At 50.8% G+C, this 27,974-nt stretch overlaps 9 protein-coding genes across 9 annotated transcripts; 4 read left to right on the top strand and 5 right to left on the bottom strand.

Annotated features, from left to right (window-relative positions):
- Positions 1–37: 37 nt before the first annotated feature.
- Positions 38–4,616, bottom strand: N7511_010532 (ubiquitin-binding TORC1 subunit KOG1; the record flags this gene model as incomplete). The annotated part of the gene is made up of 6 exons (XM_057132909.1): positions 38–227; positions 287–624; positions 684–1,017; positions 1,074–1,324; positions 1,382–4,090; positions 4,152–4,616. The coding sequence occupies 6 exons, from the start codon at positions 4,614–4,616 to the stop codon at positions 38–40; spliced, it is 4,287 nt and encodes a 1,428-aa protein (XP_056980897.1).
- Positions 4,617–7,014: 2,398 nt separating this feature from the next.
- On the top strand, positions 7,015–11,645 carry N7511_010531 (putative cell polarity protein (Tea1); the record flags this gene model as incomplete). The annotated part of the gene is made up of 4 exons (XM_057132908.1): positions 7,015–7,263; positions 7,335–7,731; positions 7,788–8,070; positions 8,123–11,645. The coding sequence occupies 4 exons, from the start codon at positions 7,015–7,017 to the stop codon at positions 11,643–11,645; spliced, it is 4,452 nt and encodes a 1,483-aa protein (XP_056980896.1).
- A 1,575-nt stretch (positions 11,646–13,220) lies between these two features.
- Positions 13,221–14,662, top strand: N7511_010530 (casein kinase 1 family protein; the record flags this gene model as incomplete). The annotated part of the gene is made up of 4 exons (XM_057132907.1): positions 13,221–13,232; positions 13,372–13,444; positions 13,494–14,517; positions 14,650–14,662. The coding sequence occupies 4 exons, from the start codon at positions 13,221–13,223 to the stop codon at positions 14,660–14,662; spliced, it is 1,122 nt and encodes a 373-aa protein (XP_056980895.1).
- A 1,336-nt stretch (positions 14,663–15,998) lies between these two features.
- rsmA (putative bZIP transcription factor (Fcr3)) lies at positions 15,999–17,051 on the top strand (the record flags this gene model as incomplete). Its single annotated transcript, XM_057132906.1, has 3 exons — positions 15,999–16,106; positions 16,158–16,423; positions 16,514–17,051. 3 exons carry the CDS (start codon positions 15,999–16,001, stop codon positions 17,049–17,051), a joined length of 912 nt encoding a protein of 303 aa, XP_056980894.1.
- Positions 17,052–18,195: 1,144 nt separating this feature from the next.
- On the bottom strand, positions 18,196–19,094 carry N7511_010528 (phosducin family protein; the record flags this gene model as incomplete). Its single annotated transcript, XM_057132905.1, has 4 exons — positions 18,196–18,326; positions 18,381–18,736; positions 18,794–18,976; positions 19,057–19,094. The coding sequence occupies 4 exons, from the start codon at positions 19,092–19,094 to the stop codon at positions 18,196–18,198; spliced, it is 708 nt and encodes a 235-aa protein (XP_056980893.1).
- A 392-nt stretch (positions 19,095–19,486) lies between these two features.
- On the top strand, positions 19,487–22,528 carry N7511_010527 (coatomer subunit gamma; the record flags this gene model as incomplete). The annotated part of the gene is made up of 6 exons (XM_057132904.1): positions 19,487–19,562; positions 19,639–19,949; positions 20,011–20,977; positions 21,028–21,375; positions 21,425–22,243; positions 22,296–22,528. The coding sequence occupies 6 exons, from the start codon at positions 19,487–19,489 to the stop codon at positions 22,526–22,528; spliced, it is 2,754 nt and encodes a 917-aa protein (XP_056980892.1).
- Positions 22,529–22,981: 453 nt separating this feature from the next.
- On the bottom strand, positions 22,982–24,700 carry dps1 (putative aspartyl-tRNA synthetase Dps1; the record flags this gene model as incomplete). Its single annotated transcript, XM_057132903.1, has 2 exons — positions 22,982–23,659; positions 23,717–24,700. The coding sequence occupies 2 exons, from the start codon at positions 24,698–24,700 to the stop codon at positions 22,982–22,984; spliced, it is 1,662 nt and encodes a 553-aa protein (XP_056980891.1).
- Positions 24,701–25,055: 355 nt separating this feature from the next.
- Positions 25,056–26,389, bottom strand: N7511_010525 (putative HAD superfamily hydrolase; the record flags this gene model as incomplete). Its single annotated transcript, XM_057132902.1, has 3 exons — positions 25,056–25,839; positions 25,896–26,198; positions 26,265–26,389. 3 exons carry the CDS (start codon positions 26,387–26,389, stop codon positions 25,056–25,058), a joined length of 1,212 nt encoding a protein of 403 aa, XP_056980890.1.
- A 310-nt stretch (positions 26,390–26,699) lies between these two features.
- Positions 26,700–27,937, bottom strand: N7511_010524 (F-box domain protein; the record flags this gene model as incomplete). The annotated part of the gene is made up of 2 exons (XM_057132901.1): positions 26,700–27,474; positions 27,531–27,937. 2 exons carry the CDS (start codon positions 27,935–27,937, stop codon positions 26,700–26,702), a joined length of 1,182 nt encoding a protein of 393 aa, XP_056980889.1.
- Between the last annotated feature and the right edge of the window lie 37 nt (positions 27,938–27,974).

Below are 27,974 nucleotides of genomic sequence, written 5' to 3'. Positions count from 1 at the left end.
ACATAGACGTATCATGAAGCTTCGAGTTCGGCTAGGATTAACAGGACACGAGATTGACGTGGTGATCATTTAGCGCGGCACATGCGAGCACAGTCCGATGGGGATGGAAGGCAGTGCTAGCAATGGGAGAAGAGCGGTTGTGGTGGAGGAAGCTGGAGTATGGTTCGAACGTAGAAAGGTAAGTGCCATCCACGTTAAAGGTCTTGACTTCGTGGCGGTTTGTGCCCCTGGAATTAAAGTTAGTTCAACAATCTCAGTAACAATGAAGATTAAGGGCAAAGCTTACATGCTGAATACAGGGGCGTGTTCATGTACACTCAGGGTTCGTAGGGTATCTTTGGTGGCGTTGATGGTTGAGATTGGATCATCCATCCGCAGATCCCAAAGGCGAATCTCGCCGTTGCGGCCGCCTGAAATAAGTTCTCGCAGTCCACCACGTTGCATATGGACATTGGTAATCCATTGCTTGTGCTCGCGCCAGACCTTAACCATGGAGGTGGTGGGTTTCAATCGCTGATCGAAGACTCGAACGGCGCCGTCACCAAATCCTGCAACAAAGATGTTGCCCGCGACCTGGTCAGAGGTCAAGGATGTAATGCATGAGCCGGAGCGTGCAGGAATGTCCTGTCAAGTCATATTTGTAAGTTCAGAGACAGGAGGTCAACTCGGGGAGAAAAACTCACATTTGTGCACACTTCAGTGGCAGCATTCCAAACACGAATGACTTTGACGTCACCTGCAACCAGTGCTTTACCTTGTCCCTGCTGCCAATCAAGCACAAGACCGGCGTTTCTATTGCTGGGAATTAATTCGGGAAGGGCCCTGAAAGCTGTGACGACCTCAATTTCTCTGTTGGACTCATAGTGGCGGAATAGCTTGATGACACCGTCTGAAGATCCAGTCATGAGAAGTGCCTGATCATCTTCATTGATGTATCGGACCTCATTGATCTTTGATCCTGCAGGGTTGCCATTGGAAAATTGATTAAGACGCCGTTGGCCCTGCCAATCCCAAATTCTAAATGGGTATATGGTCAAAAAGAGTTTCAAACGGGGGTTCTATGAGCGACTTACGCAATGGTGTCTCGATCGTCTGCGACAGCAAGATGATCCTCAAATTGGTGGAAGCACATCTTCATGGGCTGGCTACCATTCGACAACAGAGCAACAGAATTATCCCACCGACTTGCTCCAGCCTTTCCTTTGAGGGGTTGGGTTTCGGCAATGATCTTCTCGTTGCGGCTCCGTCTCCATAGGCGTTGATTGTAGTCTGAGCTACCAGGCTCATCCGGCTCGTTGGGCTTCATCTGGGGTTCGCGGAAATACTAGGCGATATTATTAGCTGGATGATGTAGATTATGGGTTATGGGATCTCAACTCACCTCGGTCGACCAGTCAAGGAATCGGCTCTTGAGAGGGATGACGGGGATGGCACCGGCGCCCTTGGGTTCAAAGCCTCGGGATGTAGGGGAAGGTGCCTGATGATATGCCGTCGCAGGAGCAACATGATCATTGCCTTCTGGGGGTCGGGTCCATTCGGGAGGAGCACGACCGCGAGGGGTGATGGGCATCCTACTTGTTGAAGGAGACGGGGGGTTCGAGTCGTCCAATGGATCCCCATTTGCTGAGTTCCCAAAAGCAAGGTTCTTGAGGGAAGCAGCAACGCTAGCTGTTCGCTTGAATCCAATCGAAAGATAGCCTTCTTGCTTCGAAGTCGGCGTTGATGACGAGGGAGGTGTAGAGGGCGGTGCCACCTTCTTTGTCTCGGAACGCTCGTGAGTTTGAAGTTTCAAAACCCCGACAAGATCCAGAATTTCAGTCTGAAGTTTGTGAGTCAGGGGGGCCATTGGAGATTCTAGCAATGCCAGGTGAATATAATCGACAATGATGGCAGCATCCTGGCCAATATCGGGGTGAGGATCAACCGAGAGAGCCAAGAGTTGTTTCCAGATAGTACCAAAGGTGGTGTTGCGAGATAGCTTTGGAGTATATGTCACTATTCCATTCTCGCTGTCGTTGTAAGTTGAATGGGGGTTTTCATTTTGGAAGCGCTGGCGCAATGACCGCTTCTCGTCTTGAAGCTCTTCAAAGGCGGCGACCAAGAATTTGTTCTGGTGTCGTCGGACAAATGTCGAGAAGAACACCAGAAGTTCCTTTCTGACAACAACACTGCCGTCGGCGGACATGGGCAAGACAGCAAGAGCCAAAGTTTCCTCAATTTGAGCTACTTGGTCTGTCAAATCAGGAATTCCCAAGAAGGTTGTTACCGCATGCAACATAGCAGCACGAACTTCCGGGACAGGGTCGAAATTCAACTCGCAAAGTCTCGCGGGAGCGGCACATCGAATGCCCATCCATTTTGCTTCTGGGAAGTCACACCAGAGCATGCTGAGACAGAGACATGACCATTGTCGCAGCAAAGGGTTTTCCACGTCACCTAGATGTCTGAGTGAGGAGTCAAACAGCTCATTAGAAAGGCAGACGTTCTGACCCTGTGGGTAGTTCTTGCAGAAGATGGAGACTATGAAAGCACACATGGCACGATGCTCGCTGGCATTGCCGACGGGGATTGGCGAAGAGGGGTTGAGAATTGATATGAAATAGTGAATGCCGTTATCTTTGAGAAGATCATTTTGAACTGTGTGGTCGACTGCCATGATTCGGGCCCAAATAAACACCATGACAGGCTTTAGTTCTTGGGCCGCTGATTGCAACAGCTTCACGACGTACGGGAAGATACCGATGCTCAATGCAAGGTGAACAGCCCATGGACCGAGATCCAGGAACTTGCTCAACAGAATCAAAGCCCGCAAGCGATGCGCTTGGCTCAGAAGAACTTGCAAGACAATGGGAAGTTGGTCTGGCGGGTTCTTTTCCGTAGGGCCGGACGACAGATACACCTCGAAGGCAGTGAGCTGCTCGGCGAAGAAAGTAGAGTGCTGGTACTCGTATTGACGACGTCCCTCTTCATGATCAATTAGAGCAGGAAGCTGGGATAGCACCATCTCGACCGCGAGATCCCAGCTCTTCCATAGCGGATGGTGATGGGTTTCTGGAAGTTCGGGTGAAGAGATGGGATGGCATTTGTAGGTTCGCATAATACGTTCACTTAACAAAAAGTTGCGGAAAAGAGCCGCAACCATCAAATCCTGTCGGAAAAGCTTCTTAAAGAGTGCCCGAGGGAGAGTGTTCCATGCGATGGTATCAGTGATAGCGGTGAATATCCAGTTCAATTCGCCAAGAGGGCTTCGACGATCTTGTAGCCGGCCGGGAACTCGGAAGTCGTCAATGGAAATGTCAGTTCGGAGAGGGTTTTGCAGAATGAAGAAGCGCAGGGCTATTTCAATTGGTGTTGTCAGACAGCAGGTGAACAAATCTGCAGGCAAGTCAGGATTTGTTGGGAGAGACTCGGATTTCTGGCATGCGGCGAGGAGAATGCAATCTCCATAGTTCTGGACGATAGCATTCGGGTCTCGCTTTTTGGCTTCGGCATTCTCTTTCTCGTGTTTCTCGACAAAGGTGTGGAAATTCTGAACAATGTTGCCCGCGTGAGAGACATCAAAGACAAAAAGACTGGGACCAGCCAACCACGATTGTAGGTCATAGAGCGGCACTGGGATGTATTGGGTATAATTCTTGTTGAACACCCAAATTTCACCAGACTGAGTTGGCAGTGGCACACCGTGTCCATTGTAATGTAGAAGTACTCGCTCATCCTTGGCATTTCGACGAAGCGAAATACAGAACTTCTTTGTTTCATCGACAGACGGATCCAAGTACTGCTTGTATCTTGTGCGTAGACTCAAAGTCTCGTATTGCTCCTGTAGCTTCTTTCCGATCTGTTCCATGATCTTGTTTTGACCCCCGCCAGTGGTTGAGGTAGGATCCACCCAGCATTCCAACTTGGAAGTTGGGTTTGTCTTCACCACGTCCGGAGGATCAACTCCGATGTTCAGGCAAATTGCCAATGCCGCAGACACAGTCTTCAGACGGTCCTTCATGCGCCAATCCTGACTAGGCCAGCTTCCGACCGGGTCTCGAGGGACACCATTGGTTTCGTGGCGCTTCTCCGTGAAGTACATGTAGAAATTCTAGTAGCAGCAGACACTCGTGTTAGTTTCTAGGACCCACACTCCAAGTCATCGTTCTCACCGAATGTAATATCTTCAGATATTCACTGGAAGTGTATTCTTCCTGCCATCCGTGGCGCATAGCAAAGTCCTCGTCATCATCACCGGGTGCTTTGTCAAAGGTGATTCGACTTGGGCCGTAATCACTTTTAGCTCTCTTTAGCATGGCGGGTCGGCTGCTCTCCGACCTCCGGGGCGAAGGGCGACGCGGAGGAGCATCTGTATCTATCCCGCTGGATAGGTTCTCTCCCGAGGAGCTTGTGGGACGTTCAGGGAGCGCCATAGAAGGCTGCCTTTGTTCGACCGTTGTGAATGACCGATGGTGGCCAGCCAACGGGGCTGGAGATCTTTCCCGGGCGGGAATTGTCGTTTCTAAATCAGGACCGAATGCGACTCGAGCTGACTTGTTTGGGTTACGTCGCGGGGCGGTCGACCCGTTGGTCGATTGTTGCGAGAGTTGTTCCATGTCTGTGGTGGGATCCCTCATATTGTCTGTTGGCTCATGGTGTTACGTGCAAGCGGAAGGGCGAAGCAAGATTGACCGGGGTGTCCGAACAAGTTGCAAGTATCCCTTCAAATGATTGAATCGAGAGATTATCACGTTTGGATTTGATTTGCTGTGGGGGGGATAGGGTGTAGCTGGAGAAGAGATGATGAAATGACCTCAGGCGGTGTATAGGGTTCGGGGAGCCTGTAGTCAGCCCGGTATCAAATTGCGACTGTCCTGGATATAGTCCAAGAGCGCACAGAGAACACAGCGCACAGCCTATTGAAGTCCAGTGAGCTTCCTGTTCTAGCCGATGGGGTTCGAATGGGGATGCTCCGATGCAGCATCGGGACATTGATGTTCCGGATCCACTGATTACTCATGTCTTGGCGCTGAGCGAAGTATACCGACGATGGATATGGCCATGGCATCTGGAAAACTATGAATTCATGCTGTTGACAATATTGGCAAGGGTGGAAAGGCAGTTAATGCTAATATCATTATTGTGTGTGCATGATATGAAGCCCTCAAAGTTTGTCCCATACATATAGATACCACTCAGTGCTTCCACTAGTCTTGGACGTGAACTTCGCTGAATGGACCAGAGCTTGGTTGGCGGGAACTCATGGAAGTATTGCTCTTGTTCTCCGGTATGTAGACATAAATAACATTATGTGAATCATGTTTTTTGAAAACCATTTAAGTTACAAGAAGCTAACGAGCCAGTCTATGCTCTCATAACTGACCGCATTTCGTTGGCTACTTGAGGGGGATAGTCTTTTGCATTTCCCACCGTATAAGCAGACCCTTGTTTATTCACAAGAGCTTCAGAATGTTCTTATCTCAACTTTACAGCTCTATAAATATGAAAACCACCTGATTGTAGGTCGCTGGAATGCGCCACGATCCAAACATATCAAGCTAGCAGTCCATGAGTGGGTGAAAAGGCGTTGCATAGCTTCCAGTCCTGATGTGGTATGAGGCTTGATCAATTGGTCACAATTAATAGCACCGAAGCACACGAGACTAGAGGAAGATAACATTGGGGAAGCGGAAAGGATGACAACCTTGGAACCTAGAAGACATGACGGAATCTGCCAGCATATCAACAGCATGCGGAGCTGGACCAAATTACATGTCAACAAAAAAGAACATCTCAACTTAGACGAGGTAGAAAGGCAATCTCATACAGAGACCGATCTTGCAGGGCGGGCCCTGTCTAAGACAGCTGCATCATGAGATCAGGATGTTCGAGGTGCACAATTGGTCTCACCAGAAGGCTGAACCTGGGAAACTCGACGGGGGTTGGATACGTCCAATTTCAGACCGAAAGTAGAGGCAAAGAACACCAAGCATAACAGCCACCCAATAACAATACATTTAAGCGTTAGGGTTCGAGAGATTATTCTTTCATCCCTTGACGACAAGAAACGGGCTGGCGCTCAGGGACCGAGAGATCATCGCTCGGATTCTTCTGATAGGCAGGAAACCCAACCCCCCTCTCCCCTATTCATGGATCCATCATGTTGGCCTCACCTACTTTGGGATGCTTTCCACTAGACCTGGCTTGATCTGGATGTCTTGTACCGAAGACAGGTTCCAATCTCCAATACATGACGAAACAATATATACTGTTTATGCCTCCTGCACGTTGTGGGGGTGGTGGATCACCCAGTGGAATTGGGGAATGCAGTGCCAGGATGAATTATCATTGGACCTGTACAATGTTCACACCATGGTCGAGTCCGAGGCCCCGCGTAAGGCCTTGTAGTGTGATCCAAAAGTTAGGGTTGTTTAACGAGGGGAGTATTCCACTATGGTGAGGCCCTAATTCTGCCCGTTCCTATGGTGCTCTCGTTTGTTATGGTCCTCTAGATCCAACGGCCTGGAATGTGTTCCCATGGTACCTAGAGGCTGGAAGACAGGAATGAGAAGAAACATAGAAATCAGAAACTGCAAAACAAAAAAGAACCCAGGTCATTAGATCAGGACTACGTAGTAAATGTGATAATATTATCAAAATCCTGCCCCTGAGGACATCGTTGAACTAAGACTAGTTTGACTAGAGCATCTCCGCCAGGGAAATTGAAACACTTCTTTTCTTCCTCACCCACCCCCTTTCTCAGCCTTGGGCTTATTCCATATTCAAACGTTCAAGCCCAGGGCGGCGAATGTCGGCTTTTAGGACCCTCCCCTCCCCCCCTGGCCACTTATTTTTTTTGGGGGAAGTCGTGCATGGAACAGCTTCCCGTGGTTCCTGTGCCTGGTTCCCACTCCACTGAAAAAGAACACCTCCCCCTATCCCCAATTTCTTGGAGGACAGCTTCACTTCCGAACTTCGGGGGTCGAAGACACTGCGACACCATTTGCTACGACCGATTACGACCGCATAATTACGATGGCTTTCTTATTCAAATCCAAAAAGGCTCAGCAGGGCTCCGCGCTGCCCCCGGCGACTCGCAATGTCCACACCTCCGAAGGCGCACCTTCAACAGGATCACCTCCCGTGCCGAACGGAGCGAGAGCGGATGGCACAACCTCTCAGACACCAACTCCCAGTGGTTCCTTCAGTCACTCACTCAACACGGCGAGTCCAACTAGCCCGGACGCAGTTCGTCCGCGGCAAAGAGCGGAATCAGAGTCTCAGGTTGGTGTTTTGATCATAGCACTTGCCAACAGGGCGATGTCAGTGCAAAAACTAATTTGCTCTTGATTTAGGGTCCACGACCACAAGCACCACCAAATGGTATCCCACCTCCGAGCCCGAATTCATCTCTTTACCCATGGTCACAACGCCGTCTAAATTTCTCCTCCCCGCAAACGAATCCGTTCCCTCGATATGGCGCCGCAATCAATTCCGTGGCTTCCAAGGAAGGAGACATATACATGATGGGTGGCTTGATTGACGGATCCACGGTGAAGGGAGATCTGTGGATGATCGAAAGCAGCGCTGGTAGCTTGAATTGTGTTCAGGTCGCAACCGTATCCGAGGGTCCTGGCCCGCGAGTTGGTCATGCCAGTTTACTTGTCGGAAACGCTTTCATTGTGTTCGGAGGCGATACTAAAATTGACGAGAACGATAGCTTGGACGACACGTTGTATCTTTTGAATACCTGTAAGGTTGACGACCATTCGTCTCGAGAACTTGGGTTCTAATTATCGGTTTTTTAGCATCGCGACAATGGTCTCGCGCCATTCCCCCGGGGTCTCGCCCTTCTGGTCGTTACGGACACACGCTGAACATTTTGGGCTCGAAGCTTTATGTGTTCGGAGGGCAGGTTGAAGGCTTCTTTTTCAATGACCTGATTGCCTTTGATTTGAACCAACTCCAGAACCCTGCAAACAAATGGGAAGTGCTTGTTCAGAACAGCCACGAGGGCGGACCTCCACCAGGTCAAATTCCCCCGGCGAGAACGAACCACACGATTGTCACCTACAATGACAAGCTATATCTGTAAGATATGCAAGGTCAAGCTAATCTTGTCCCACAACTAACAATACTATAGCTTCGGAGGTACAAACGGGATGCAGTGGTTCAATGATGTCTGGGCGTACGACCCGCACACCACCACTTGGACTGAGATGGATTGTGTTGGTTTCATTCCAACACCCAGAGAGGGCCACGCTTCTGCCCTGGTCGGTGATGTCATGTACGTGTTTGGAGGTCGTACTGACGAAGGCGTTGACCTGGGAGACTTGTCTGCCTTCCGAATTTCAACCCGACGATGGTTTTCTTTTCAAAACATGGGCCCGGCACCATCCCCCCGGTCTGGACACAGTATGACAGCCTTCGGCAAGCAGATCATCGTCATGGCCGGCGAGCCAAGTTCGTCTCCTCGGGATCCAGTTGAACTCAGCATGTCCTACATCCTTGACACAAGCAAAATTCGCTACCCTAACGATTCCCAACCTGGAGGGCGCGTTCCCGAGGCATCTGGTAGAAAAATAAGTGTTGATAAGCAGGGGCCGTCATCTGGACGATCGTCCCGTGAAGCCCAAAACCAGCACCCAGAGCAAGCCATGCGCAAGGGTCCCACGCCCTCTCGAGAGAGCATGATCATGGTGACTTCAGGCTCGAATCCCAACCTGGGACCAGGATCTAGACTTCCCCGAGCTTCAATCGCTCAAGCCCCAGCTGGACCACCGCCTCCTGGGCAAGCCCCGTCTCCTGGCCCTCGAGGCAATGGTCCTCCGGCGGCCACGAGCCCACGGAGTAAGACTCCGACCAAGAATGAACGCGGAACCACCCCCACTATCGATATCCGGACAGCAAACGGCGAACGTGATGAATCCCCTGTCGCCAAGGATGCACCGCAAGACTCGCAGGGACCTCCTTCGGCTGGTCGCCGAACTCCCACTCAGCATCAAAAACCATCGGTCAAGGCAATGGAAGCGGGTGAAGCCGCTCCTCTAATCACTACTCCAGGCCGTCAGCGATCGCTACGTTCTCAGAGGCAGCGTGGGTCTGTTGATAGTGGCGAAGAGTCCGTATTAGGTCGACACGCCAGCATCGAGGGCTCAATTGACTCCCGAACCTACCGCAACTCGAAGACTCTCGGTGATGAGCCTCGTTCCCCCCGCCTCACTCCCCACCAGGAGGCATTGATCAAGGAGCTTGAGGTCACCAAAGCTCGAAATGCCTGGTATGTATCAGAACTTGCGCTCGCTAAGAAGGGAGGCTATGTTCCGAATGCGACAAGTAGCCCTGCCTTGGATGAACGGGCTAGTGACGCCTTGAATGACGAGGACCGTCCCCTCATCGAGGCCTTCTTGGCCATGCGAGCGGACTTGGTCAAAATGCAGGCCACTGTTGACCGGCAGGCTGCTATCGCCTCGAAGCGTGTTGCAGAAGTGGAGCACCAACGTGACATGGCTATCAACGAGGCAGCATATTCGCGGGCCAAGCTCGCTGCCCATGGTGGCAGCCAGCGAAGCACCCCGCAGCCCGAGAGTTCGCGTGATGGCGATGATGAGCGTCCTACTGATATGGGCCGCCGCCTCGCCCTGGCCCTGGCTTCCCAAGCTGAGCTCAAGGCCAAATTGGATCTCCAGACGACCGAGCTAATGCAAGAACGTCAAGCAAAGGACCTTGCCGAAGAAACAAACGAGGCAACCCGCAAACGCTTGGCAGAACTGGAGATGCAAAGCAATACTCTGGAGGCTGAGAACCTACGTGCAGAGCTCCACCGGGCCGAAGCCACTTCTAGAGAAGAGGCCTCGTTGCACGCGGAAGCGGAGGCCTCACTGCGACAACTCACTCTAGATAAGGAAGAGCTATTGGCACAGCTTGAAGAGTCATCTGCTCGTCTCAAGGACTTTGGTTCCAACTTCGGTGGCTTAAGAGATGCTGTTGCTGCCTCCGCTGCGAAGACCGCCATAGTCGAACGGCAGCTGTACGAAGAACGTGAGCGTCGGGAGGGGCTTGAGAGAAAGCTTTTGTTGCTCCGCTCCGAGCACGAGGAGCGAACCACAGATCTCGAAAATGTTACCCGTCGTCTGCGTGATGCGGAGGAGTTGGCTGAGAGCCACGCAAAGGAAGCCGAGACCCACAAACTGGCCTTTGTTTCGGGCTTAGAACGTGCATCGTCCACGGACTTGGATAATTCTATTCGCTCGCGTGCCGACCAGCGAGTGGCTGCGTTGGAAGCCCAGATCGAACGTTCGAATACTCTGGCCAAGGCGAACCAGGCAGCAGCAGACGCCGCGGCGGACAAGCTCCGCCTTGCCGAGGAACGGATTGCAGGCCTGGAAGCCTACCAGGAGCAGGCTAGCCGTGAAGGCCTGCAGCTTCGCAGACAGCTCCAGACCGCTATGAAGGAAAGTCAGTCTGCTGCCACAGACAGCAGAGACCTCAAGTCTCAGCTCGAGACCCAGCAGCGTGAGGCCGGTGCTCTCGCAATCCAACATGCCGCTTTGAAAGATCTTCTCGGTGAGCGTGGCATCAGTAATGATACCAGACGTTCCCCCCTTCTTGACTCCCCAGGGTCCCGTTTCGGCACTCCTGAACAGGGTCGTTTGCGGGAGCTGGAACAGCAACTCTCCGCCAGCATCAAGGCTCATGAAGATCTGAAGAATAGCTTCGAGTCTCGCGAGCAAGAGGCTGACCGAACATTCCGAGAGAAACTGGAGCAGCTTGAGAACGACTACCAATCAGCTGTCCACTACGTCAAGGGCACCGAAAAGATGCTCAAGCGCATGAAGGATGAGTTGAGTCGCTACAAGACTCAAAATGCCAAGATGCAGTCTGAGCTTGAAGCTGCCCAAAGAGGCCTTGAGGATAACGACCAGCCCTCCGGAGATTTGACAGAGTTAGAAGCCGAGCGGGCCCGGCTTCAACAAACAGTTTCCGAAATCGAAGCGCGCACAACCGCCTCAATTGCCAACCTTGAGGTTCGGATTTCTCAGCTTCAGGGAGATCTGGATGAAGCTACGACTGAAAAGCAACATGCCCAGAACGAACACGAGCGTTTCAGACAAGAACTTCTTTCTGCTGCGGAGCGTAGTCGAACCGAGCTGGAACAACTTAAGCAAGAGAATACCGACCTTGAAACCCGTGCCTCGGATGCAGAGCAAAAGGTCAACATGCTTTTGGAGCAGGTTCAAACATCTGTCGGTCACTACCGCCGTCAGTCGCAGCATGGTACAGGCACTAACGGCATCTCGCGCTCTCACAGCAACGCCTCTAGCAGCACCGTCGGCGGGGGAAATGGTCGGCCTCGAGCTGATAGCAACGTCTCGCAAGAGTCCTCTTTCCCCGATAACCGTGGCTCCATGGCGCTGGACTCTCTCGCCAACGAGCTCGATGCGCTGCGTACCCACTGGGAAAGCACCAATCGCAACTACCGCCTGAGCAGCCAGCTGGATATGGAGCGAACCCCCACCAAGGATAACAGTGATGGCCCCGCCCTAATGAGCGATAGCTTGGCCGAGTGGAGAAGAAGACTTGATGAAGATGAACGGGCTAGTCTTCCCGTCAAAACCAAGCCATTGACTGCAGGAGTTGGACCCGAAGGTCCCAACGTGATCTAAGAATCACGCCTTTACTATGACCATGTGGCCTGAAATATGTCAATTTCCACCGTCTGAGCGTTTTGCGCCTGTATTTTTGCAACAATTGCTTGCTTTTTACTTGTTTACTTCCTATTGGATCTTTACTTTGTTTACATCGAAAGAAGGGCTTGTTTTGATGCTATTCCGCTACCGCTCTCGTTTGTTTTCCCTTCTGTTTCCATCCTGTTTCTGCCCCCTGAACTCTTATACCCCGGTTTTCCGATGTTCATTGGACACTGGTTGTACTACTATCACATTCCTCGCGGATTTCTTGTTCGATTAGTATCAGAACCTTTCATGATTGCCTTCCCCAAAGACTTGTTCTACTTTGTAAGAATGCACTCGAGTCAGTCTTGTAATTGGATGCTTCAAACCGCAACCGATGACCTGTCATTTACCCGATTTGACAGGTATACAATCGAACTGACAAGGCTTCTGGACAAACCTATGCCAAGGATCACGTTAAATTGCATAGAATTCCATCAAGGCTACTGTTTGAGAGAACAGTGCAGGATATGCATTGAGCTTGGCCTCAAACAGGCTGAGACAATTTCTCATTGAAGGAAAATCGCGCATAGATAGTATCTGGTCTTTGTATTGATCCGGCTATGAGCCAACATACCTTTTGGTTTGCTAGGATTCTTAGTAGAAATGATTTGTGATTGCCCATATTCTCGTATACATCCCATGGATCCGAAAGGGCTAGACGGCTATACTTGATGTTGTATAATGATACAATGATATAATAACCAGAATGATATACAGGGGGTCAGCTGAGCTCTTCTTCGCCACCGGCGCCTAACAGGCAACGTATACAACAATAGCAATCTGAATGCCTGATTCTCAATTGAACAAAAGCTGTATAAAAGTATTCGATTTGCAAATTTGCAGCCCAATACCAATAATACCGTAAGCCCCGAATGCTAGTCGCAAATAAGCGGTGCCAGCCTTCTGCGCCCTGTACATTGCATGTAACTGTCAGCCACCCTTTCGCTAAAAAATACACCTCACCGACTCCCCCCCCCCCTCATCTCTCCCTTCTCCTTTCCCTTCTTCTCCAACAACATCGCCTTCAGCCGTTATCAAGGCTTTGCCCTTGGTTCTCTCTTCGATTTCAACGGAATCTCGGATCTGCCCGGATACCCGTTGTTCCTCCTTTCCTCTCTTCCGGTCGCTCTCGGTCGGAATCCTCTTTGATCCGTTATCTCCAGGTATGCCAATATATCGGATCTTTTGCCTTAGTCCATTTTTTGTTGCCCAACTCCTCGCGTCATTCGCGTCAAGTGCGTTTTGTTTACCTTTGCTGAGGGGGTCTGAATGATCAAGTGGCCTGGTCCAGCCTTGCAAGTTGCCTGAGCCTCAGCTGTCACACCCCCTCTCACTATTTCCTTGATTTCTTCCCTCACATCCTATCTCTTCTCTCCTGTATCTTCCTCTGCCTCCCGTTTTCTTCGATATTTTGCCCGTCACTCGTTCGAGCTTGAACTAACAGTCGTACTTTCCTAGTTTCTAGTCTTTCTTCACGGCTAACCGCTGTGCCCCCATCACTACAAGATGACGACCATGGTCAGTGTTAGCCAACCCCAATTTCCTTACTTCTTTCTTTACTCGACGTTCGACCTGTTCGGGCCTAGGGCCTAGGCCCAAGATGGGTCCCTCTCATGTCAACTCATCGATGTCTCGGTTTGCTGACCCCTTTCTGCAGGATTTGCGTGTCGGTAATAAGTACCGCATTGGCCGCAAGATCGGTAGCGGTAGTTTCGGTGACATCTACCTCGGTATGTGATTTTCGGGGGTTCCGTTGCCACTTACGCTGACTCCTTATAGGCACCAACATCATTTCCGGTGAGGAGATTGCCATCAAGCTCGAAAGCGTCAAGGCCAAGCACCCCCAGCTTGAATACGAGGCCCGTGTCTACAAGTCTCTCGCCGGTGGTGTCGGTATTCCCTTTGTTCGTTGGTTTGGTACCGAATGTGACTACAATGCCATGGTCATCGACCTCCTCGGCCCCAGTCTGGAGGACCTGTTCAACTTCTGCAACCGCAAGTTCTCGCTCAAGACCGTTCTTCTCCTCGCCGATCAGCTTATCTCCCGTATCGAATACATTCACGCCAAGTCCTTTATCCACCGTGATATCAAACCAGACAACTTCCTCATGGGCATCGGCAAGCGTGGCAACCAGGTCAACGTGATTGATTTCGGTCTTGCTAAGAAATACCGGGACCCGAAGACTCACTTCCACATTCCTTACCGTGAGAATAAGAACCTGACTGGAACTGCTCGTTACGCCAGCATCAACACCCACCTAGGTGTTGAGCAGTCTCGGCGCGATGATATGGAGTCTCTTGGTTACGTCATGCTCTACTTCTGCCGTGGCTCTCTCCCCTGGCAGGGACTGAAGGCAGCTACTAAGAAGCAGAAGTACGACCGTATCATGGAGAAGAAGATGACCACCCCTACCGAGGTTCTTTGCCGTGGTTTCCCCAACGAGTTCGCCATTTACTTGAACTACACCCGCTCGCTTCGCTTCGATGATAAGCCCGACTACTCCTACTTGCGTAAGATTTTCCGCGACCTCTTCGTCCGCGAGTCTTTCCAGTACGATTACGTCTTCGACTGGACCGTCTACAAATACCAGAAGAACGCCGCCATGATTGTCGATGCCAGCAAGAAGGACAAGGAAGCCGAGGATCAGCAACGCCGTCAGGGTGTTCCCGCTGCTGGCCCTATGGGTGCCAGCGGTGCCCCCAAGCCCGGTGCCATTTCTAGCCAGCGTCGCAAGGTTATGGACCGCGGCGGCCTTGACGGCACTCCAGAGACCGGCCGTGCCGTGGGAGGAAGCGACAGGATGTGAGTAAACATGAAATCTGGTTTCCGTGTAGGGAACCCCTTCTCTTTTTTAACTCCCTGCGTTGTGTGATTTGCTTTTCGTGACACTGGCGTGGAGGAATCCTTTGGTTCTGAATCTGACTAATCGCATAGTCTTCGGCGTTAGGCTGCGTTCTGCCTCGAAAGGTGCTGCTTTGGGTTATGGACCCTCTGGTAGCCGTTCGAAGCGGGATGATGAAGCGGGGGCTCAGTGGTACTAATCGTGTAGAAGGACAGTGAGGTTATTTTCCAGCCTCCTCATGTCTGTTGTCAAGCACTTTTCTACTCAGAAACCCGGGACCTCGCTCATGTCGCATTGGAGCGGACCATGTTGCACTCACCCTCTCGGAATTTTCTTTTTTTCTTCATGGATCTCTTTTCATTCTGCCATCCCCCGACAGCCCCTATCTTGTTTTCGATCATTCTTCGACCTCAGCCGTTTCGAGTCGCTATTGTTTTTGTCGCCCTCAGCTCAATCTTTGATCCATTGGTCAACTTTGAGCTTGCGATGGACTTTAGCGACCTCCTTTATGTGTTCGGATTTTTGTACCCGTTCTGCGGGACACCGATCATGTCTCGAAACGCTCTTGATATTGTGGCTTATTTCTACGTCTTTACCCTCTGATTTCTCTTTTCAACCTGGCATCTTCGGTCAGCACGACCAGAGGGCAAGACTCAGGGAGATGCAAATGATGCTGTCAGCTCGCACTTTTTATTGTCAAATTATGTCGCCGCTGCGATTCGAGATCCCTGAACGCATCATTTGATGCGCTACCCATTCCTTACCCCTTTCATCTTCTATGAAATTTCCCCCCTGCCCTCTTCGTTTTTCTTTGTGTCTTGAGATTAGCAATGTGTTTACATCGACGTTTAATGGGGACGAGGGGCGACCGGTTGGTCGATTGATGGTGACGGTGGAGATGTCTTTCCTTCGGGGGGAATTGCTTTTTGGGTTTCTGGTTATGTCCAGTTATCTTACAAAGCTTCTATCTGTTTACGGATGGTCTTTAATGCGATCCCGCTTGGAGGAGGCTCGTGGTATGGCGACGGAAAATGGTTAGGGTCGCTTCCGGGGTGGTATGCGTCGATGTCGTTGTTACAAGCTCTCACTCAGTTAAATGTGTTTCTTTATCCAACTCTACTTTTCTTGCAACTCGTACATATCTACCCATCCAAATTGATGAGATCAGCAAACGCCTCCTTGAGGGCGTAGACCAAACTCCTTCAGCCAGTTCATACTCCGGCGGTGAGAGCGAATAAAGTTCCGTCGAGGTCAACTTACGGATTTAGGGGTGTAGCGCAAGTACCAAGTACGATGCTTATTGGTTGGATCTGCAGCCAAAACTTAAGTACCGGGTACCAGAGGGTCGAGAATCCAATACCGCCGGGGGTTCAAACCAGATCTTTCCTCCTACTTCCAACTTGTCCTCTCTTCAGTCAGCATATCCAGCAAATCTACTATTATGGATTACTCCTACTACGGCCCCCGATCGCAGCCTTATTCCCTCTACGGACTGCCGACACCCGATCAGCCACCTCAAGCGCAACGCGATGATACATTTGCTCCCATAGTAGGTTCTTTGTCCTGATATTCACAGTACTCCTGGTCCTAACCAGACCAGAATGACTATCAGCAAAATTTCCCTGGCTTTGATGCCTCATTCCACCTCGACCCCTCTTCGTCCTTTGTCCCGCCACCGCATTCACCGCCCGAATCGTTTTCCAAGCACTCAGTCTCAAGTACCGATGGCGGCAACAATCAGCACACAGATCCCATTTTTGAGGGCGATGAGCCACAATTTGCCGATCCCTCAATGGGAAGGAGCAGCAGCGAAGAAAACCAGTCGGCGCCCACGCAAAGCAAGCGGAAAGCCCAGAACCGTGCTGCGTATGTGACAAAGCAACTCCCATTCCCAGGTGTTGAAACACCCTTGAGACCTGCGATCAGTATTACTAACAGGAACAATTTTTCATATAGCCAACGAGCATTCCGCGAGAGAAAAGAACGTCATGTCCGCGATCTCGAAGACAAAGTGAACTCTCTCGAACAAGCCTCCGACTCATTACAAGCCGATAATGAACGCCTGAAGCGCGAGCTAGCGAGATATTCAACTGAGAATGAAATCCTGCGTGCTACATCAAATCATCTCGGCCGCGGCAATGGCAACGGCCAGGCGAACGAACCCCCGGAACCGACTGTCACTGGTCCAATGAGGTACTCGCCAACAGACTTCTCTGGCACTGTTCAACATGGGGGAAAGTCCGTCCCTCCGTCCCCGCAGCACCGCATTCTAGTATGTCCAGAGACTGGCGAGAAGCTTTTGGATTCGCGGGCTACCTGGGACCTTATTCAAAGCCATGATTTGTTCAAGAATGGACAGCTTGATATTGGTGAAATTGGTGAGCGACTTAAGGGTATGGCGCAGTGCAATGGCCAGGGACCTGCATTTAAGGAGAGTGAGATTATCAGGGCTATCGAGGCGAGTGCGGCTATGGGACGTGATGAGTTGATTTAGGATATACGTTGTGTTCCGCTGTTACGATTATGATTTGGAGTATTTTTGGCGTTGGATATACGATTTGATTTATTGGGCCCCGAGTGTCTGGGTCTTTTCATTTACTTGAATTTGGTAACATTTTATTGACGGGAACCCTTATTTTGGACCATACTTTGCGAAAGGTACATGCAGTACATACTGAATGAAGTCTTCAATGTTTGATTCAGGACTGCATGGTGCATATTGCCCTAGTTCCTGGAGGTCAAGCCCGTTTGGGCTTGGTCAATATCACACAAAGTGCACATGTTGACTCGTTCCATGTGAGTCTTGATATAAGACAGTATAACTGAGTATTCTCTGCATGGAAGGTCCGGCTTGGTCTTTGGGGATACTACGAGTCAAAGTACAAGGTGATGCTGAGAATCCTGAAGGCTGACGCTTCCCCTAGCCCCTTCGTCTTTCTGTCTCTTGGGAAGAAAAACATTTCCCTGCCCCGATCTGCAGTACCATTTCGATCCCCATGGCTGATGCTCTCTCAATAGCATCCGGAGTTGCTGGACGGCTATCCTTGGGTAATCGAGTCACTCAATCACTACTTGACTTTCACTCTGCCTATTAAAGATCTGGCAAAGGATATGGCAATATGTACTAAAGGGTAAATCCAGGTCGCAGGACCTTCGGGCAATGTGTCCTTTTTACAAAGTTACTTCACAGATGCTAGAGGACATTAGCGACATGCGAGAGAATATGTGTCTTGCGGTGGAAACTCCACAAGTTGAACAACATTATGAACTTGGAAATGATGCTCTGGAGCTCAAGTCATTTACTGAGATCTTACAGGATGACATTGCCCAATTGCTCGTATCGCATATTTCGCAGGGCGGAAAGAAGTCGCTAGCTCGGAGATAGCTCAGATGGACACTGCTATACAACATGGACAGAGCATGAATAATAACTAATCCTTCCGCCTTCTAACCAAAATCAGTAATTGAATTTTTACTACGCAGAGTTCTTGGATGCGAAGGACATTGTGAATTGTGTCTCAGAACTGCTTTTAATCACAATCGCCTGTCAACAGGACAATGTCTCATTTTTGGTTGGATATAGTCATAATATACACATGCCATAATCGTAATATTTGCATTGCTTTTCAATTGGGGAATCAATCCCAGTCATCGTCATAGTCTTCAACGTTCAGATCATCGGCTTTCTCATCTTCATCCTCGTCGCGCTTTTTGAGACGAACGTCATTCTCTTTCAAAGCACCGATCTCAACCAGTAAACGCTCAATATCTGTATATTTGATAAGCATGGGTATATCTTCACCCTTGATTGTAAATGACTAACCTTCAACCTTGGTACGGGGTCCCTTCAACTGCTGCAGCGTAATGAGCTGCTTTCGGATCTCGGTATCCTTGTAGACCAAAATTGTAGGCGTATTCTTCTCCGGATATCCTTCAATGCACATATCTGCGCGGATCTCACAGAACTTGATGTCTCCGAATTTGGCAGCCAGCTGCCGCCAGAGCTCTGTCAACACGCGCGATTCTACATTGCCGCCCATAGAAGTGAGATTGACAAGTACAAAGGCGTTGTTCGACGCTTCTGTCACCTCACGGGCATAATCAACCTTCTGAAGTGGGTAGACCTGATTGAACACACTGGTTTGTTGAATGGCGGAGAGCTCAGCGAAGCGCTTTTGCCTGTTGACGTGATTCAGCAAATTAATCACTTGAATGGAACATAGAATATGTGCTCACCGGTATGAGTCGAGGAAACCCTCGTCCTCCTCTTCCTCCAGTGCGTCCAGTTCGTCAATGTCCTTATCCTCGAGTCGGTTTGCGTACGCTCTGTGCTCTGCTTCGACCAGAGCCTCTTGAATCAACGGCTCGGGGTCCACAGGCTTCTCGGGGATGATGCCATGTTGGCGGAGGATATCGTTCCTGTATAAAATGAATAGTGGTCAACACACTGTGCATCCTTGCAGGCAGCTGCAGGTAGCTGGGTACGATATCAAGCTTACCACTCCGTGTCCTCGTTTTCGTTGACTTCAACCTGCATATTGAATTGATGTGATCAGAAATGCAGTCAAAAAGAAACAAAGTATAGGAAGAAGTGAGGGGAGTTGGAGGGGTGTGCTGCCTTCAACCATGATGCCACTGTTTGCAGTGTTTGTTTCGGGCCAAACACACGGAAGGCCACCTTCAACTTGTCCCCCAATAGCCAAGCTCGAGGAGATCCAGGACTTACCACCTCTTTGCTTCAATTCTTATTTCTCTTGCTCCTCCGCTTCACTCTCGTTTGGCTTTCAATTCTCGGGTGGCTATGCTGTAGTCGCCTACACCGCCCTGCCCTGATTCTGTGTACTCGACCCGTGTTCCATTCACACCCACTCCACATTTCCAAGGAGACAGTGATTACTCCCTGCTGGTAGATTCCAGCTCCCGGGCAAGATGAGCTATATGAAGAAAGATGAAGATGCGGACCAGGTCATGATCAAGCTTGATCGGACCTCCGTATTCCAAGATGGTGTGCAATTGCTCCTGCCCCTGGCGCCTCTATGCGCTTTACAACAGTACGCATGCTGACCACACAATTCTCCCAGCACGTCTTTTCAATTCCTCTCCTATTTCACCGCGAACATGCCGGACGTTACTTACGAAGATCGCTGTCCTCATGTTCACCGGGGAGCAGTTCCCTACGAACGAAGCCACCACCCTCTTCTTCGGCATTTCCAAGCTCTTCCAGAACAAGGACCCTTCGTTGCGACAGATGGTGTATCTGATTTTGAAGGAACTAGCTGGAACCGCTGAAGATGTGATCATGTCGACCAGCATCATTATGAAGGATACCGCGGTGGGAAGCGATGTTTTGTACCGGGCGAATGCCATCCGAGCGCTCTGCCGCATTATCGATGTAGGTCGCTGCGACTTGATTCGATTGGCGAGGAATAAACTAACGACTCTAATTAATACAGGCCTCCACAGTCCAGGGTATCGAGCGACTCATCAAGACCGCCATTGTTGACAAGACTCCCTCGGTTTCCTCCGCCGCCTTGGTCTCCTCCTACCACCTTCTTCCCATTGCGCGCGATGTCGTTCGGAGATGGCAGAGCGAAACACAGGAAGCGGCTTCGTCTTCCAAATCATCGACTGGTTTCCTTGGCTTCTCATCAAGCTCGCAGAGCCACGCCATTTCTCAGTCAAATTTCATGACTCAATACCACGCCATTGGTCTTTTGTATCAGATGCGCTCGCATGACCGTATGTCGTTGGTCAAGATGGTGCAGCAGTACGGCGCTGCAGGTGTTGTGAAGAGTCCGGCTGCTCTGCTCTTGTTGGTCCGTCTGGCCGCCAAGTTAGCCGAAGAGGACCAGGGTCTCCGGAAACCTATGATGCAGATGCTGGATGGCTGGCTCCGTCACAAGCATGAAATGGTCAACTTCGAGGCTGCCAAGGCTATTTGCGACATGCGCGATGTTACCGATGCCGAGGCCTCGCAGGCTGTTCACGTTCTCCAGCTGTTCCTGTCTTCCCCGCGGTCTATCACCAAATTCGCTGCCATCCGTATCCTCCACAACTTCGCCTCATTCAAGCCTCACGTTGTCAACGTCTGCAATCCCGACATCGAATCGCTCATCTCCAATTCCAACCGCTCTATCGCCACGTTCGCCATTACCACATTGCTCAAGACTGGCAACGAAGCTAGCGTTGACCGTTTGATGAAACAGATCTCTGGCTTCATGGCCGATATCACCGATGAGTTCAAGGTCACCATCGTTGAGGCTATCCGTACTCTGTGCTTGAAGTTCCCCAGCAAGCAAGCTGGTATGCTTGTCTTCCTGAGCGGCATCCTGCGGGACGAGGGTGGTTACGAGTTCAAGCGCACCGTTGTGGAGAGCATGTTTGATCTGATCAAGTTTGTTCCCGAGAGCAAGGAAGATGGTAAGTTTAGAGTCCGATCCCACGTACTGCAATCACTAATGAAAATTTAGCTCTCGCCCACCTCTGCGAGTTCATTGAGGACTGTGAATTCACTAAGCTCTCTGTCAGAATTCTGCACCTTCTTGGTGCTGAGGGCCCCCAGACTACTCACCCCACCAAGTATATCCGCTACATCTACAACCGTGTTGTTCTAGAGAACGCCATTGTACGTGCTGCTGCCGTCACCGCACTGGCCAAGTTTGGTGTTGGCCAGAAGGACCCCGAAGTCAAATCCAGTGTTCATGTTCTACTCACCCGTTGTCTTGATGACACCGATGACGAGGTGCGTGATCGTGCTGCGCTCAACTTGCGCCTGATGGGCGAGGAGGACGAGGCAGCGAGCGCCTTTATTAAGAACGGTAATTTGCTTTCCATTGCTAGCAATGTTTCTTGATCTGACAACTATAGACTCCATGTACTCCCTTTCCACCTTCGAACACCAACTGGTCATGTACGTGACATCAGGGGATAAGCAGACTTTCGCTGCTGCCTTTGACGTTGCTACCGTTCCCGTTGTCTCCCACGAGCAAGCCCTGGCTGAGGAGCGAACCAAGAAGCTCACTTCCGCTACTCCCACACTCAAGGCCCCCTCAGCGGGTCCCACGAAGAGCAAGGCTAGCGGCGGTATGGCCGAGGCTGCCACTGCTTCTGCGACCCAGAAATATGCCGAGCAGCTCATGCAACACCCCGACCTCAAGGAATATGGTACTTTGCTCAAGTCCTCCGGGCCTGTCGAGCTTTCCGAGAGCGAAACCGAGTATGTTGTTACGGCCGTCAAGCACATCTTCAAAGAACACATTGTCGTGCAATACGATATCAAGAACACACTCCCCGACACTATCCTTGAAAATGTCACTGTGGCTGCCACTCCAGAGGAAGAGGACGTATTGGAGGAAGACTTTATTATTCCTGCCCCCAAGCTTCCCACAGACGAGCCTGGTGTTGTCTACGTAGCATTCAAGAAGCTCGGCGGCGAGAACAGCGTTCCCGTCACCTCATTCACAAACATCCTCAAGTTCACCAGCAAAGAGATCGATCCTTCGAGCGGTGAGCCCGAGGACAGTGGCTACGACGATGAGTACCAGGTGGAGGACCTTGAGTTGACTGGCAGTGACTATGTCATCCCGACATTTGCCGGCAGCTTCGATCACGTCTGGGAGCAGACCGGTGCGAATGGCGAGGAAGAGAGTGAGACGCTACAGCTCAGCAACATGAAGGGCATCACCGGTACGTATCAATTCTATTCGATCTTCAACAGACATACTGACGATATCGATAGATGCCACAGAACAGCTGATCGCGGCCCTGTCGCTCCAACCCCTCGAAGGCACCGACGTGGCTCTCAACAGCAGCACACACACGCTCAAGCTGTTTGGAAAGACCGTCTCCGGTGGCCGTGTCGCCTCTCTTATCAAGATGGCCTACTCCAGCAAAGCCGGTGTTACGACCAAGATCACTGTCCGCGCAGAGGAGGAGGGCGTGGCCGCGGCTGTGATTGCCTCTGTGTCCTAATCTCTCTGCTTTGCTTTTTTGTTGTTATCTGCTTAATCCTGGTTGGGGGGACAAGAGCGTGTATGTTTTTCATGTGTCTTGGCTCGTTAGATTGCGTCGTCCATCCCTCAAAACTTGTCAATGCAACTTTTCTTCCAAATATCATACTATCTTCACGCCTTTTCATTCCAGGCATCCTTGTCCTTATGCCATCTATGGCTTTCTAGGTATCGTAAATACTATGTCGACGCGGTTGAAGGTAGCTTCGTGATGTCGGTTCCACTACGTGGTTGATCATACTAGATTTCCAATCGCAAGGAATGGCTTCCAGAAGCCCTGCTAAGATAAAGTCCATGTTACGATTTTGTTTTTGAAGCTAAACCGTTGAGCAAAAAAATTTGATATGAACGACATTGAATTTTTATTTTAATCTTATATTTTCCAGTAGTATGCAAATGATTCTCCATGGAGAAATCAAGGACGCAGACGCTGGGGGTCACGAGGGAAGAGCGACGCGAGACGCACATTAGGCAGACCAAGGAAGAACATAACAATACGGTTCAGACCGAGACCACCACCAGCGTGAGGCGGGCAGCCCTGGCGGAAAGCATTGAGATAGTCCTCGAAGCCCTCCTGGTTAGGCTCAAGACCCTTGGCGCGCATAGACTCCTCGAGCTCCTTGATATCGTTGATACGCTGAGCACCGGACATGATCTCCTCACCACGCATGAAGAAGTCGTAAGAGTTGGAGAAGCGCTTGTCGTTGGGGCAAGCCTTGGTGTAGAAGGGACGGACGGCCATGGGGAACTTGTCGAGAACGTAGAAGTCGGTGTCGTACTTTTCGCGGATGATCTGGCCGAGTTGCTTCTCCATGGCGGTGGAGAAGTCGTTCTCGAAGCTCTCCAGCTCGGAAACGTCAACACCAGCCTCCTTCAGCAGGGCGACACCGTCCATGTAGTTCAGGCGCAGGGCCTTGCCGTCCTTGGGCAGCTTGAAGTCACCGGCCTTGGGGTAGGACTTCTGGATGATAGCAATCTGGGGGGCGTAACGCTCCTTGAGCTGGGTAAGAATGAAGACAAGGAGGTCTTCGGCGAAATCCAGGACCTCGTGGTAGTGACCACGGAATGTCTTCTCGAAATCGAGACCGGAGAACTAGATAGTGTTAACATACTCGTTATTTAACACCGAAGAACTAGGAGCTAATCATACCTCGGTCATGTGGCGGTGGGTGTTGCTCTCCTCAGCACGGAACACGGGAGCAATCTCAAAGACGTTCTCCATGTCACCGGCAATACACATCTGCTTGTAGAGCTGGGGGCTCTGGGCAAGGTAGGCGTTGCGCTTGAAATACTTGACCTCGAAGACACCACTACCACCCTCAGTAGCAGCACCAACCAACTTAGGGGTGAAGATCCAGCGAGAGCCGCTCTTCAACATGTACTCGGCGAAGAGCTCGGAAACACCGCTGGAAATCCAGGTGATGGCCTGGCTGGTCTCGGTCTGGAGATCGAGGACACGGTTGTCAAGACGAGTCTTAAGGGTGACAATGGGAGCACCATCGGCATCAACTTGGGTACCCTCATCGGTGGTCTCGGGAGGTGGGCGCTCGGCATCCTTGACTTGCATAGGAAGCATCTGAGCAGCCTCGGAGATCATGTAGACCTTGCGGATGTGGATTTCGAGGTGGCTGATGGATGCAGAAGAAATGGGGATCTCGGGCTTCTTGATGAGACCGGTAACCTGCACAATAGAGTTGACGTTCAAACCGCCGGTGTACTTGATCATCTGGCGCGAGATTGGCTCCGCGGCGGCGATGACGGCCTGGACCTTCTGTCCCTGTTGACGGAGCATCAAGAATGCAAGCTTAGCACTCTGCACGCGCGCATTGTCGACACGAGCCACAACTGTCACTTCCTTCTCGTAAAATTCCTCGGATAATTCGGAGAATCGTGTTGAAGGAACAACATCCTCCGTCTCGGGCAGAGGTCCGTATAGATCCTTAGCTGTGTCGTTGGCGTCCTGGGCGGCGGCCTGGGCCTTTTCTTGCGCAGCACGTGCTGCAGCTTTCTCTGCCTTCGCCTTATCCTTGGCAGCCTTCTTCAGGGCATTCTTGCTGGGACCCTCAGCGGCCGGCGCAGCTGCGTTGGCGGTCTCCTCGGGCTTGGGACGGTGGGGCAATTCGGAGTCGGCCATGGTGCTGTGAGGGTAATTAGAGATGGGAGTTGACGGGGAGAGGTCGACATAACCTACCTCAATGATGGTTGATCTATCAGAGAATAACAAAGCTCTAAAACAACGGGCTGATCGGCTTCTGTCACCGCGGGTGAATCCTTGACTCACCCCGCCGAATGCCAAGCCCTAAGCCCTAAGAGGGGATATCACATGATTCGTGCCTGAGGAGCCATTTTCTATACAACATGAGAGCTGATGTTAATTTGAAGCTATTTGATTGAATAATGTGGTAAATGCCTGCTATTATGTGTTCCATGCAGCACGAATCGTATTCCTGCTTATATCGACATCTAATTCTCGTGATAGAAACGTCCAATCAAGTACGATCGGCGGGCCAGTTGGAGCTCTCCAACGCCCATTGAACGCCTTTGTGTACATTGTCCGCAATGGTTTGAGGAGTCCAAGCAGGCTCACCGCCGCTGTAGACGCCAGTTCGAACAAGGATTGAGTGCCAACTACTGCCAAAATCACTGCGGTAGGAGTTTGCGCCCCGAATATCAGACTCTGGGTTGTCACCGACCATATAGACTCTCTGAAGAGGCACGAGATCCGCAGAGTCACCAAATGTCTTCATCCGGTTGCGGAGCAGCTGTCGTTCCGCAAATTCGTATGTAGGCTGATAAGGTTTCCCGATCACGGTCTTCTTCAGCTCAATGCCCTTGCTTGGGCCTCCCGTGGTCGCGGCCCAGACACCCTCAAGCGCCTCTCGGAAACCGCCCTGGCCCAGACGGGGTAAGGGGTAGGCGGCAGCCCACCATAAGTCGGGGTTTGAGAAATAGAGGTGAGGCTGTCCATCCTGCTGATAGCCGTGGTTGGGTAGATCGATCCGACCATTCTTCTCCGACAAAGTGCCCATACGGCCCTGTGACGAGAGAAGGAGATCCATGATCACCTGGGTGTCTAATGCCCAGTCTCGAGGGTCATTGAACACAAAGATAGCGTCAATTTTGAGGCTCTTCAATGGATCGTTCAAGTCAATTGGCTGAGGTAGCGGGCGGGCGAAAGTTTTATAATAGTCGCTAAAGTTCTTAGAGAACGGCCAGATAGCAGAGTTGGCCATGAGAAGATCTCCCGGGGTGACAACATTCTTGAATCCGTACCTATAGCCATTGCTTAGCATCATCTGTAGGGTCATGATGATCATGTTTTGACATACTGTTCTGCCACGCGCCGACAATTATCCCCATCACCGCCAGCAACTAATACGCATTTATGCTCAAGGGAGCTGGCCTCGTCCGGTCCCTTGACCAGTTCAGCAAAGGGGGAATGACTTTGTACAATGTCCGTGGGATCCAATGGGATTTGTAGCTTCTCACTGATCTCCGCGACGCGCTCTGTCTCGTGCTTGCCGCCGCCATTGGTGAGTAGGATGAAGGGAATGCCCTGCTTCTTCAAGAGGGCCAGCGACTCCGCCGCCCCTGGAATAGGTTTCGAGGATCGAAGAAGAACGCCATCGATGCTAGAGAACAAGGTTAGACGGCTAAAGACAGCAGGGCATTGGGCCCGCGCAATGGATAAGACTTACTCGAATGCGAAGGCAAAGTTAGGGATAGGCCTGGAACTTGCCGTTTGAATGGCCCGACGACTAGTTGTGTGGCAAGCGGTGCGTTGCAGCAGGCTCAATGACCGCCACATTGTTTGCGGTCTCATGGTTGTGGTTGGTTCTGGGGATGTGTACAGATGTCGTCATCTCGGGGGTTCGGAGCGCCAAGACTTTGTTATCGGATCCGCCAAGACATTTGCCCAACTCTACATTTGTCTGTTTATAGGTAACGTTAGCGATAGCATTCTACCATAAGCTACTGATCACTTGAAAATATTATATCTTTCTTGGGCATCTACTCAAAGTGACGATATTGAATTCTGTCCACGCCATAGACCTACATCCATACTCTTGTCATAAGAAATATCCTCGGGTATATCGTATCATACATCCATGTCTTGCGTGTTTCATAAATGGTCAGCATTGTTCAGTCTCCATTTCATAAAGACCCAGGTCGTAGACGTAATCTAGCTCAATCTCCGGGCACTCATCAATGTTCCTCCATATCTTCTTATCAATTCGGGCATGAGATTCCTTTGGTATCATGCCAAGGCATTTTTGGTAGATGCCCAGCCCGCAAACGCGCGAAAGGTTCCGCCCTAGGGCCTTGTAAAGCTCATCAAGATCAAACGTCGGCTCGGAGTCGTCATCATAAGGTGCCATGAGAATAAGTTCCCGAATTGAGAGCGGCGAGGCGTATTCATCAGAAGGGGGGAGAATGTGTAATGAGTATAGGAGATCAATGGGCAGCTCTAGTCGTCTCAACGCGAGTAAACCACTTAAAATGGGGGAATCCTCGGCACCCAGCAAATTGCCATTTGAGGGGTGAAGAGACAATGTACGCAGGGTCGAGCAAAGTTGTTCGTTCATGAGAATTAGCTCAAGGGTGAACGTATTAAGCTCCTCGCATCCACAGAATGTGAGACTTTTGAGATTTGGAGGCCACCTGAAGGTAGGCATGGACTCTAGGTCAAATCTCCCACCCAGCTGCATGTGCTGGATGTTGGAAGGCCAGCTTGGGCCTGATTGATCATCAGTGATCAGCATTGAGGACGGAAGAACAAGCAGCTTTAGCTTGTGAAGATTTGAGATCGCCTTTTTCAACACGGGAAGCTCAATTGGTTCTATCACAAGGCCCAGGCGCAGGTGGATGAGCTCCGTGCACTTCGATAATGGTGCAAGACTATTGATCCTATGTGAATGGTTTAGCCAGAGTTCGCGAGGAAGCTTGATGAAGATCAAACATACGAGAATGATGTTCTTGGGGCAACGAAAATCTGAAGGTTCTTTTTCACTCGACCTAACAACCTTGAAGTCAGGCTGTTAGAGCTGTGGTGTACAAGTCGATCGAGCCACAGAAAGCGGACCATCGACCCAAAGTCCATGCTCGGTTTCTTTGCACGAAGAGGCGGGCACACTGTGCTGGTGAACAGTGCGAAGCTGTTTCCTCTGGTGATATCGGGCTGAGAGTACAGCATTTCGATTCCGGCGGAGTACCATCGACGAGACACCAAGCAAAAGTTATAAAGTGTTGTTTGGTACAAAAATGGATGATTTGTCTGAGAAACATCGCCGTCCTCCCGAAAGTCCCGTATATATTCCGCAATCTCAACGAGGATTTCTGTAGGCAGATAAACCTGCTTGCCGGAAGTCATGATTCAAGTGAGTCTTGAAGAAGGTGATGCTATAGTG

This window comes from Penicillium nucicola (genome assembly GCF_028828085.1).
Source record: "Penicillium nucicola strain IBT 29836 chromosome Unknown utg000010l, whole genome shotgun sequence".
Lineage (NCBI taxonomy): Eukaryota > Fungi > Ascomycota > Eurotiomycetes > Eurotiales > Aspergillaceae > Penicillium > Penicillium nucicola.
The sequence above is the reverse complement of the archived record's forward strand: the minus strand, read 5'-3'. Positions and strand labels throughout refer to the sequence as shown.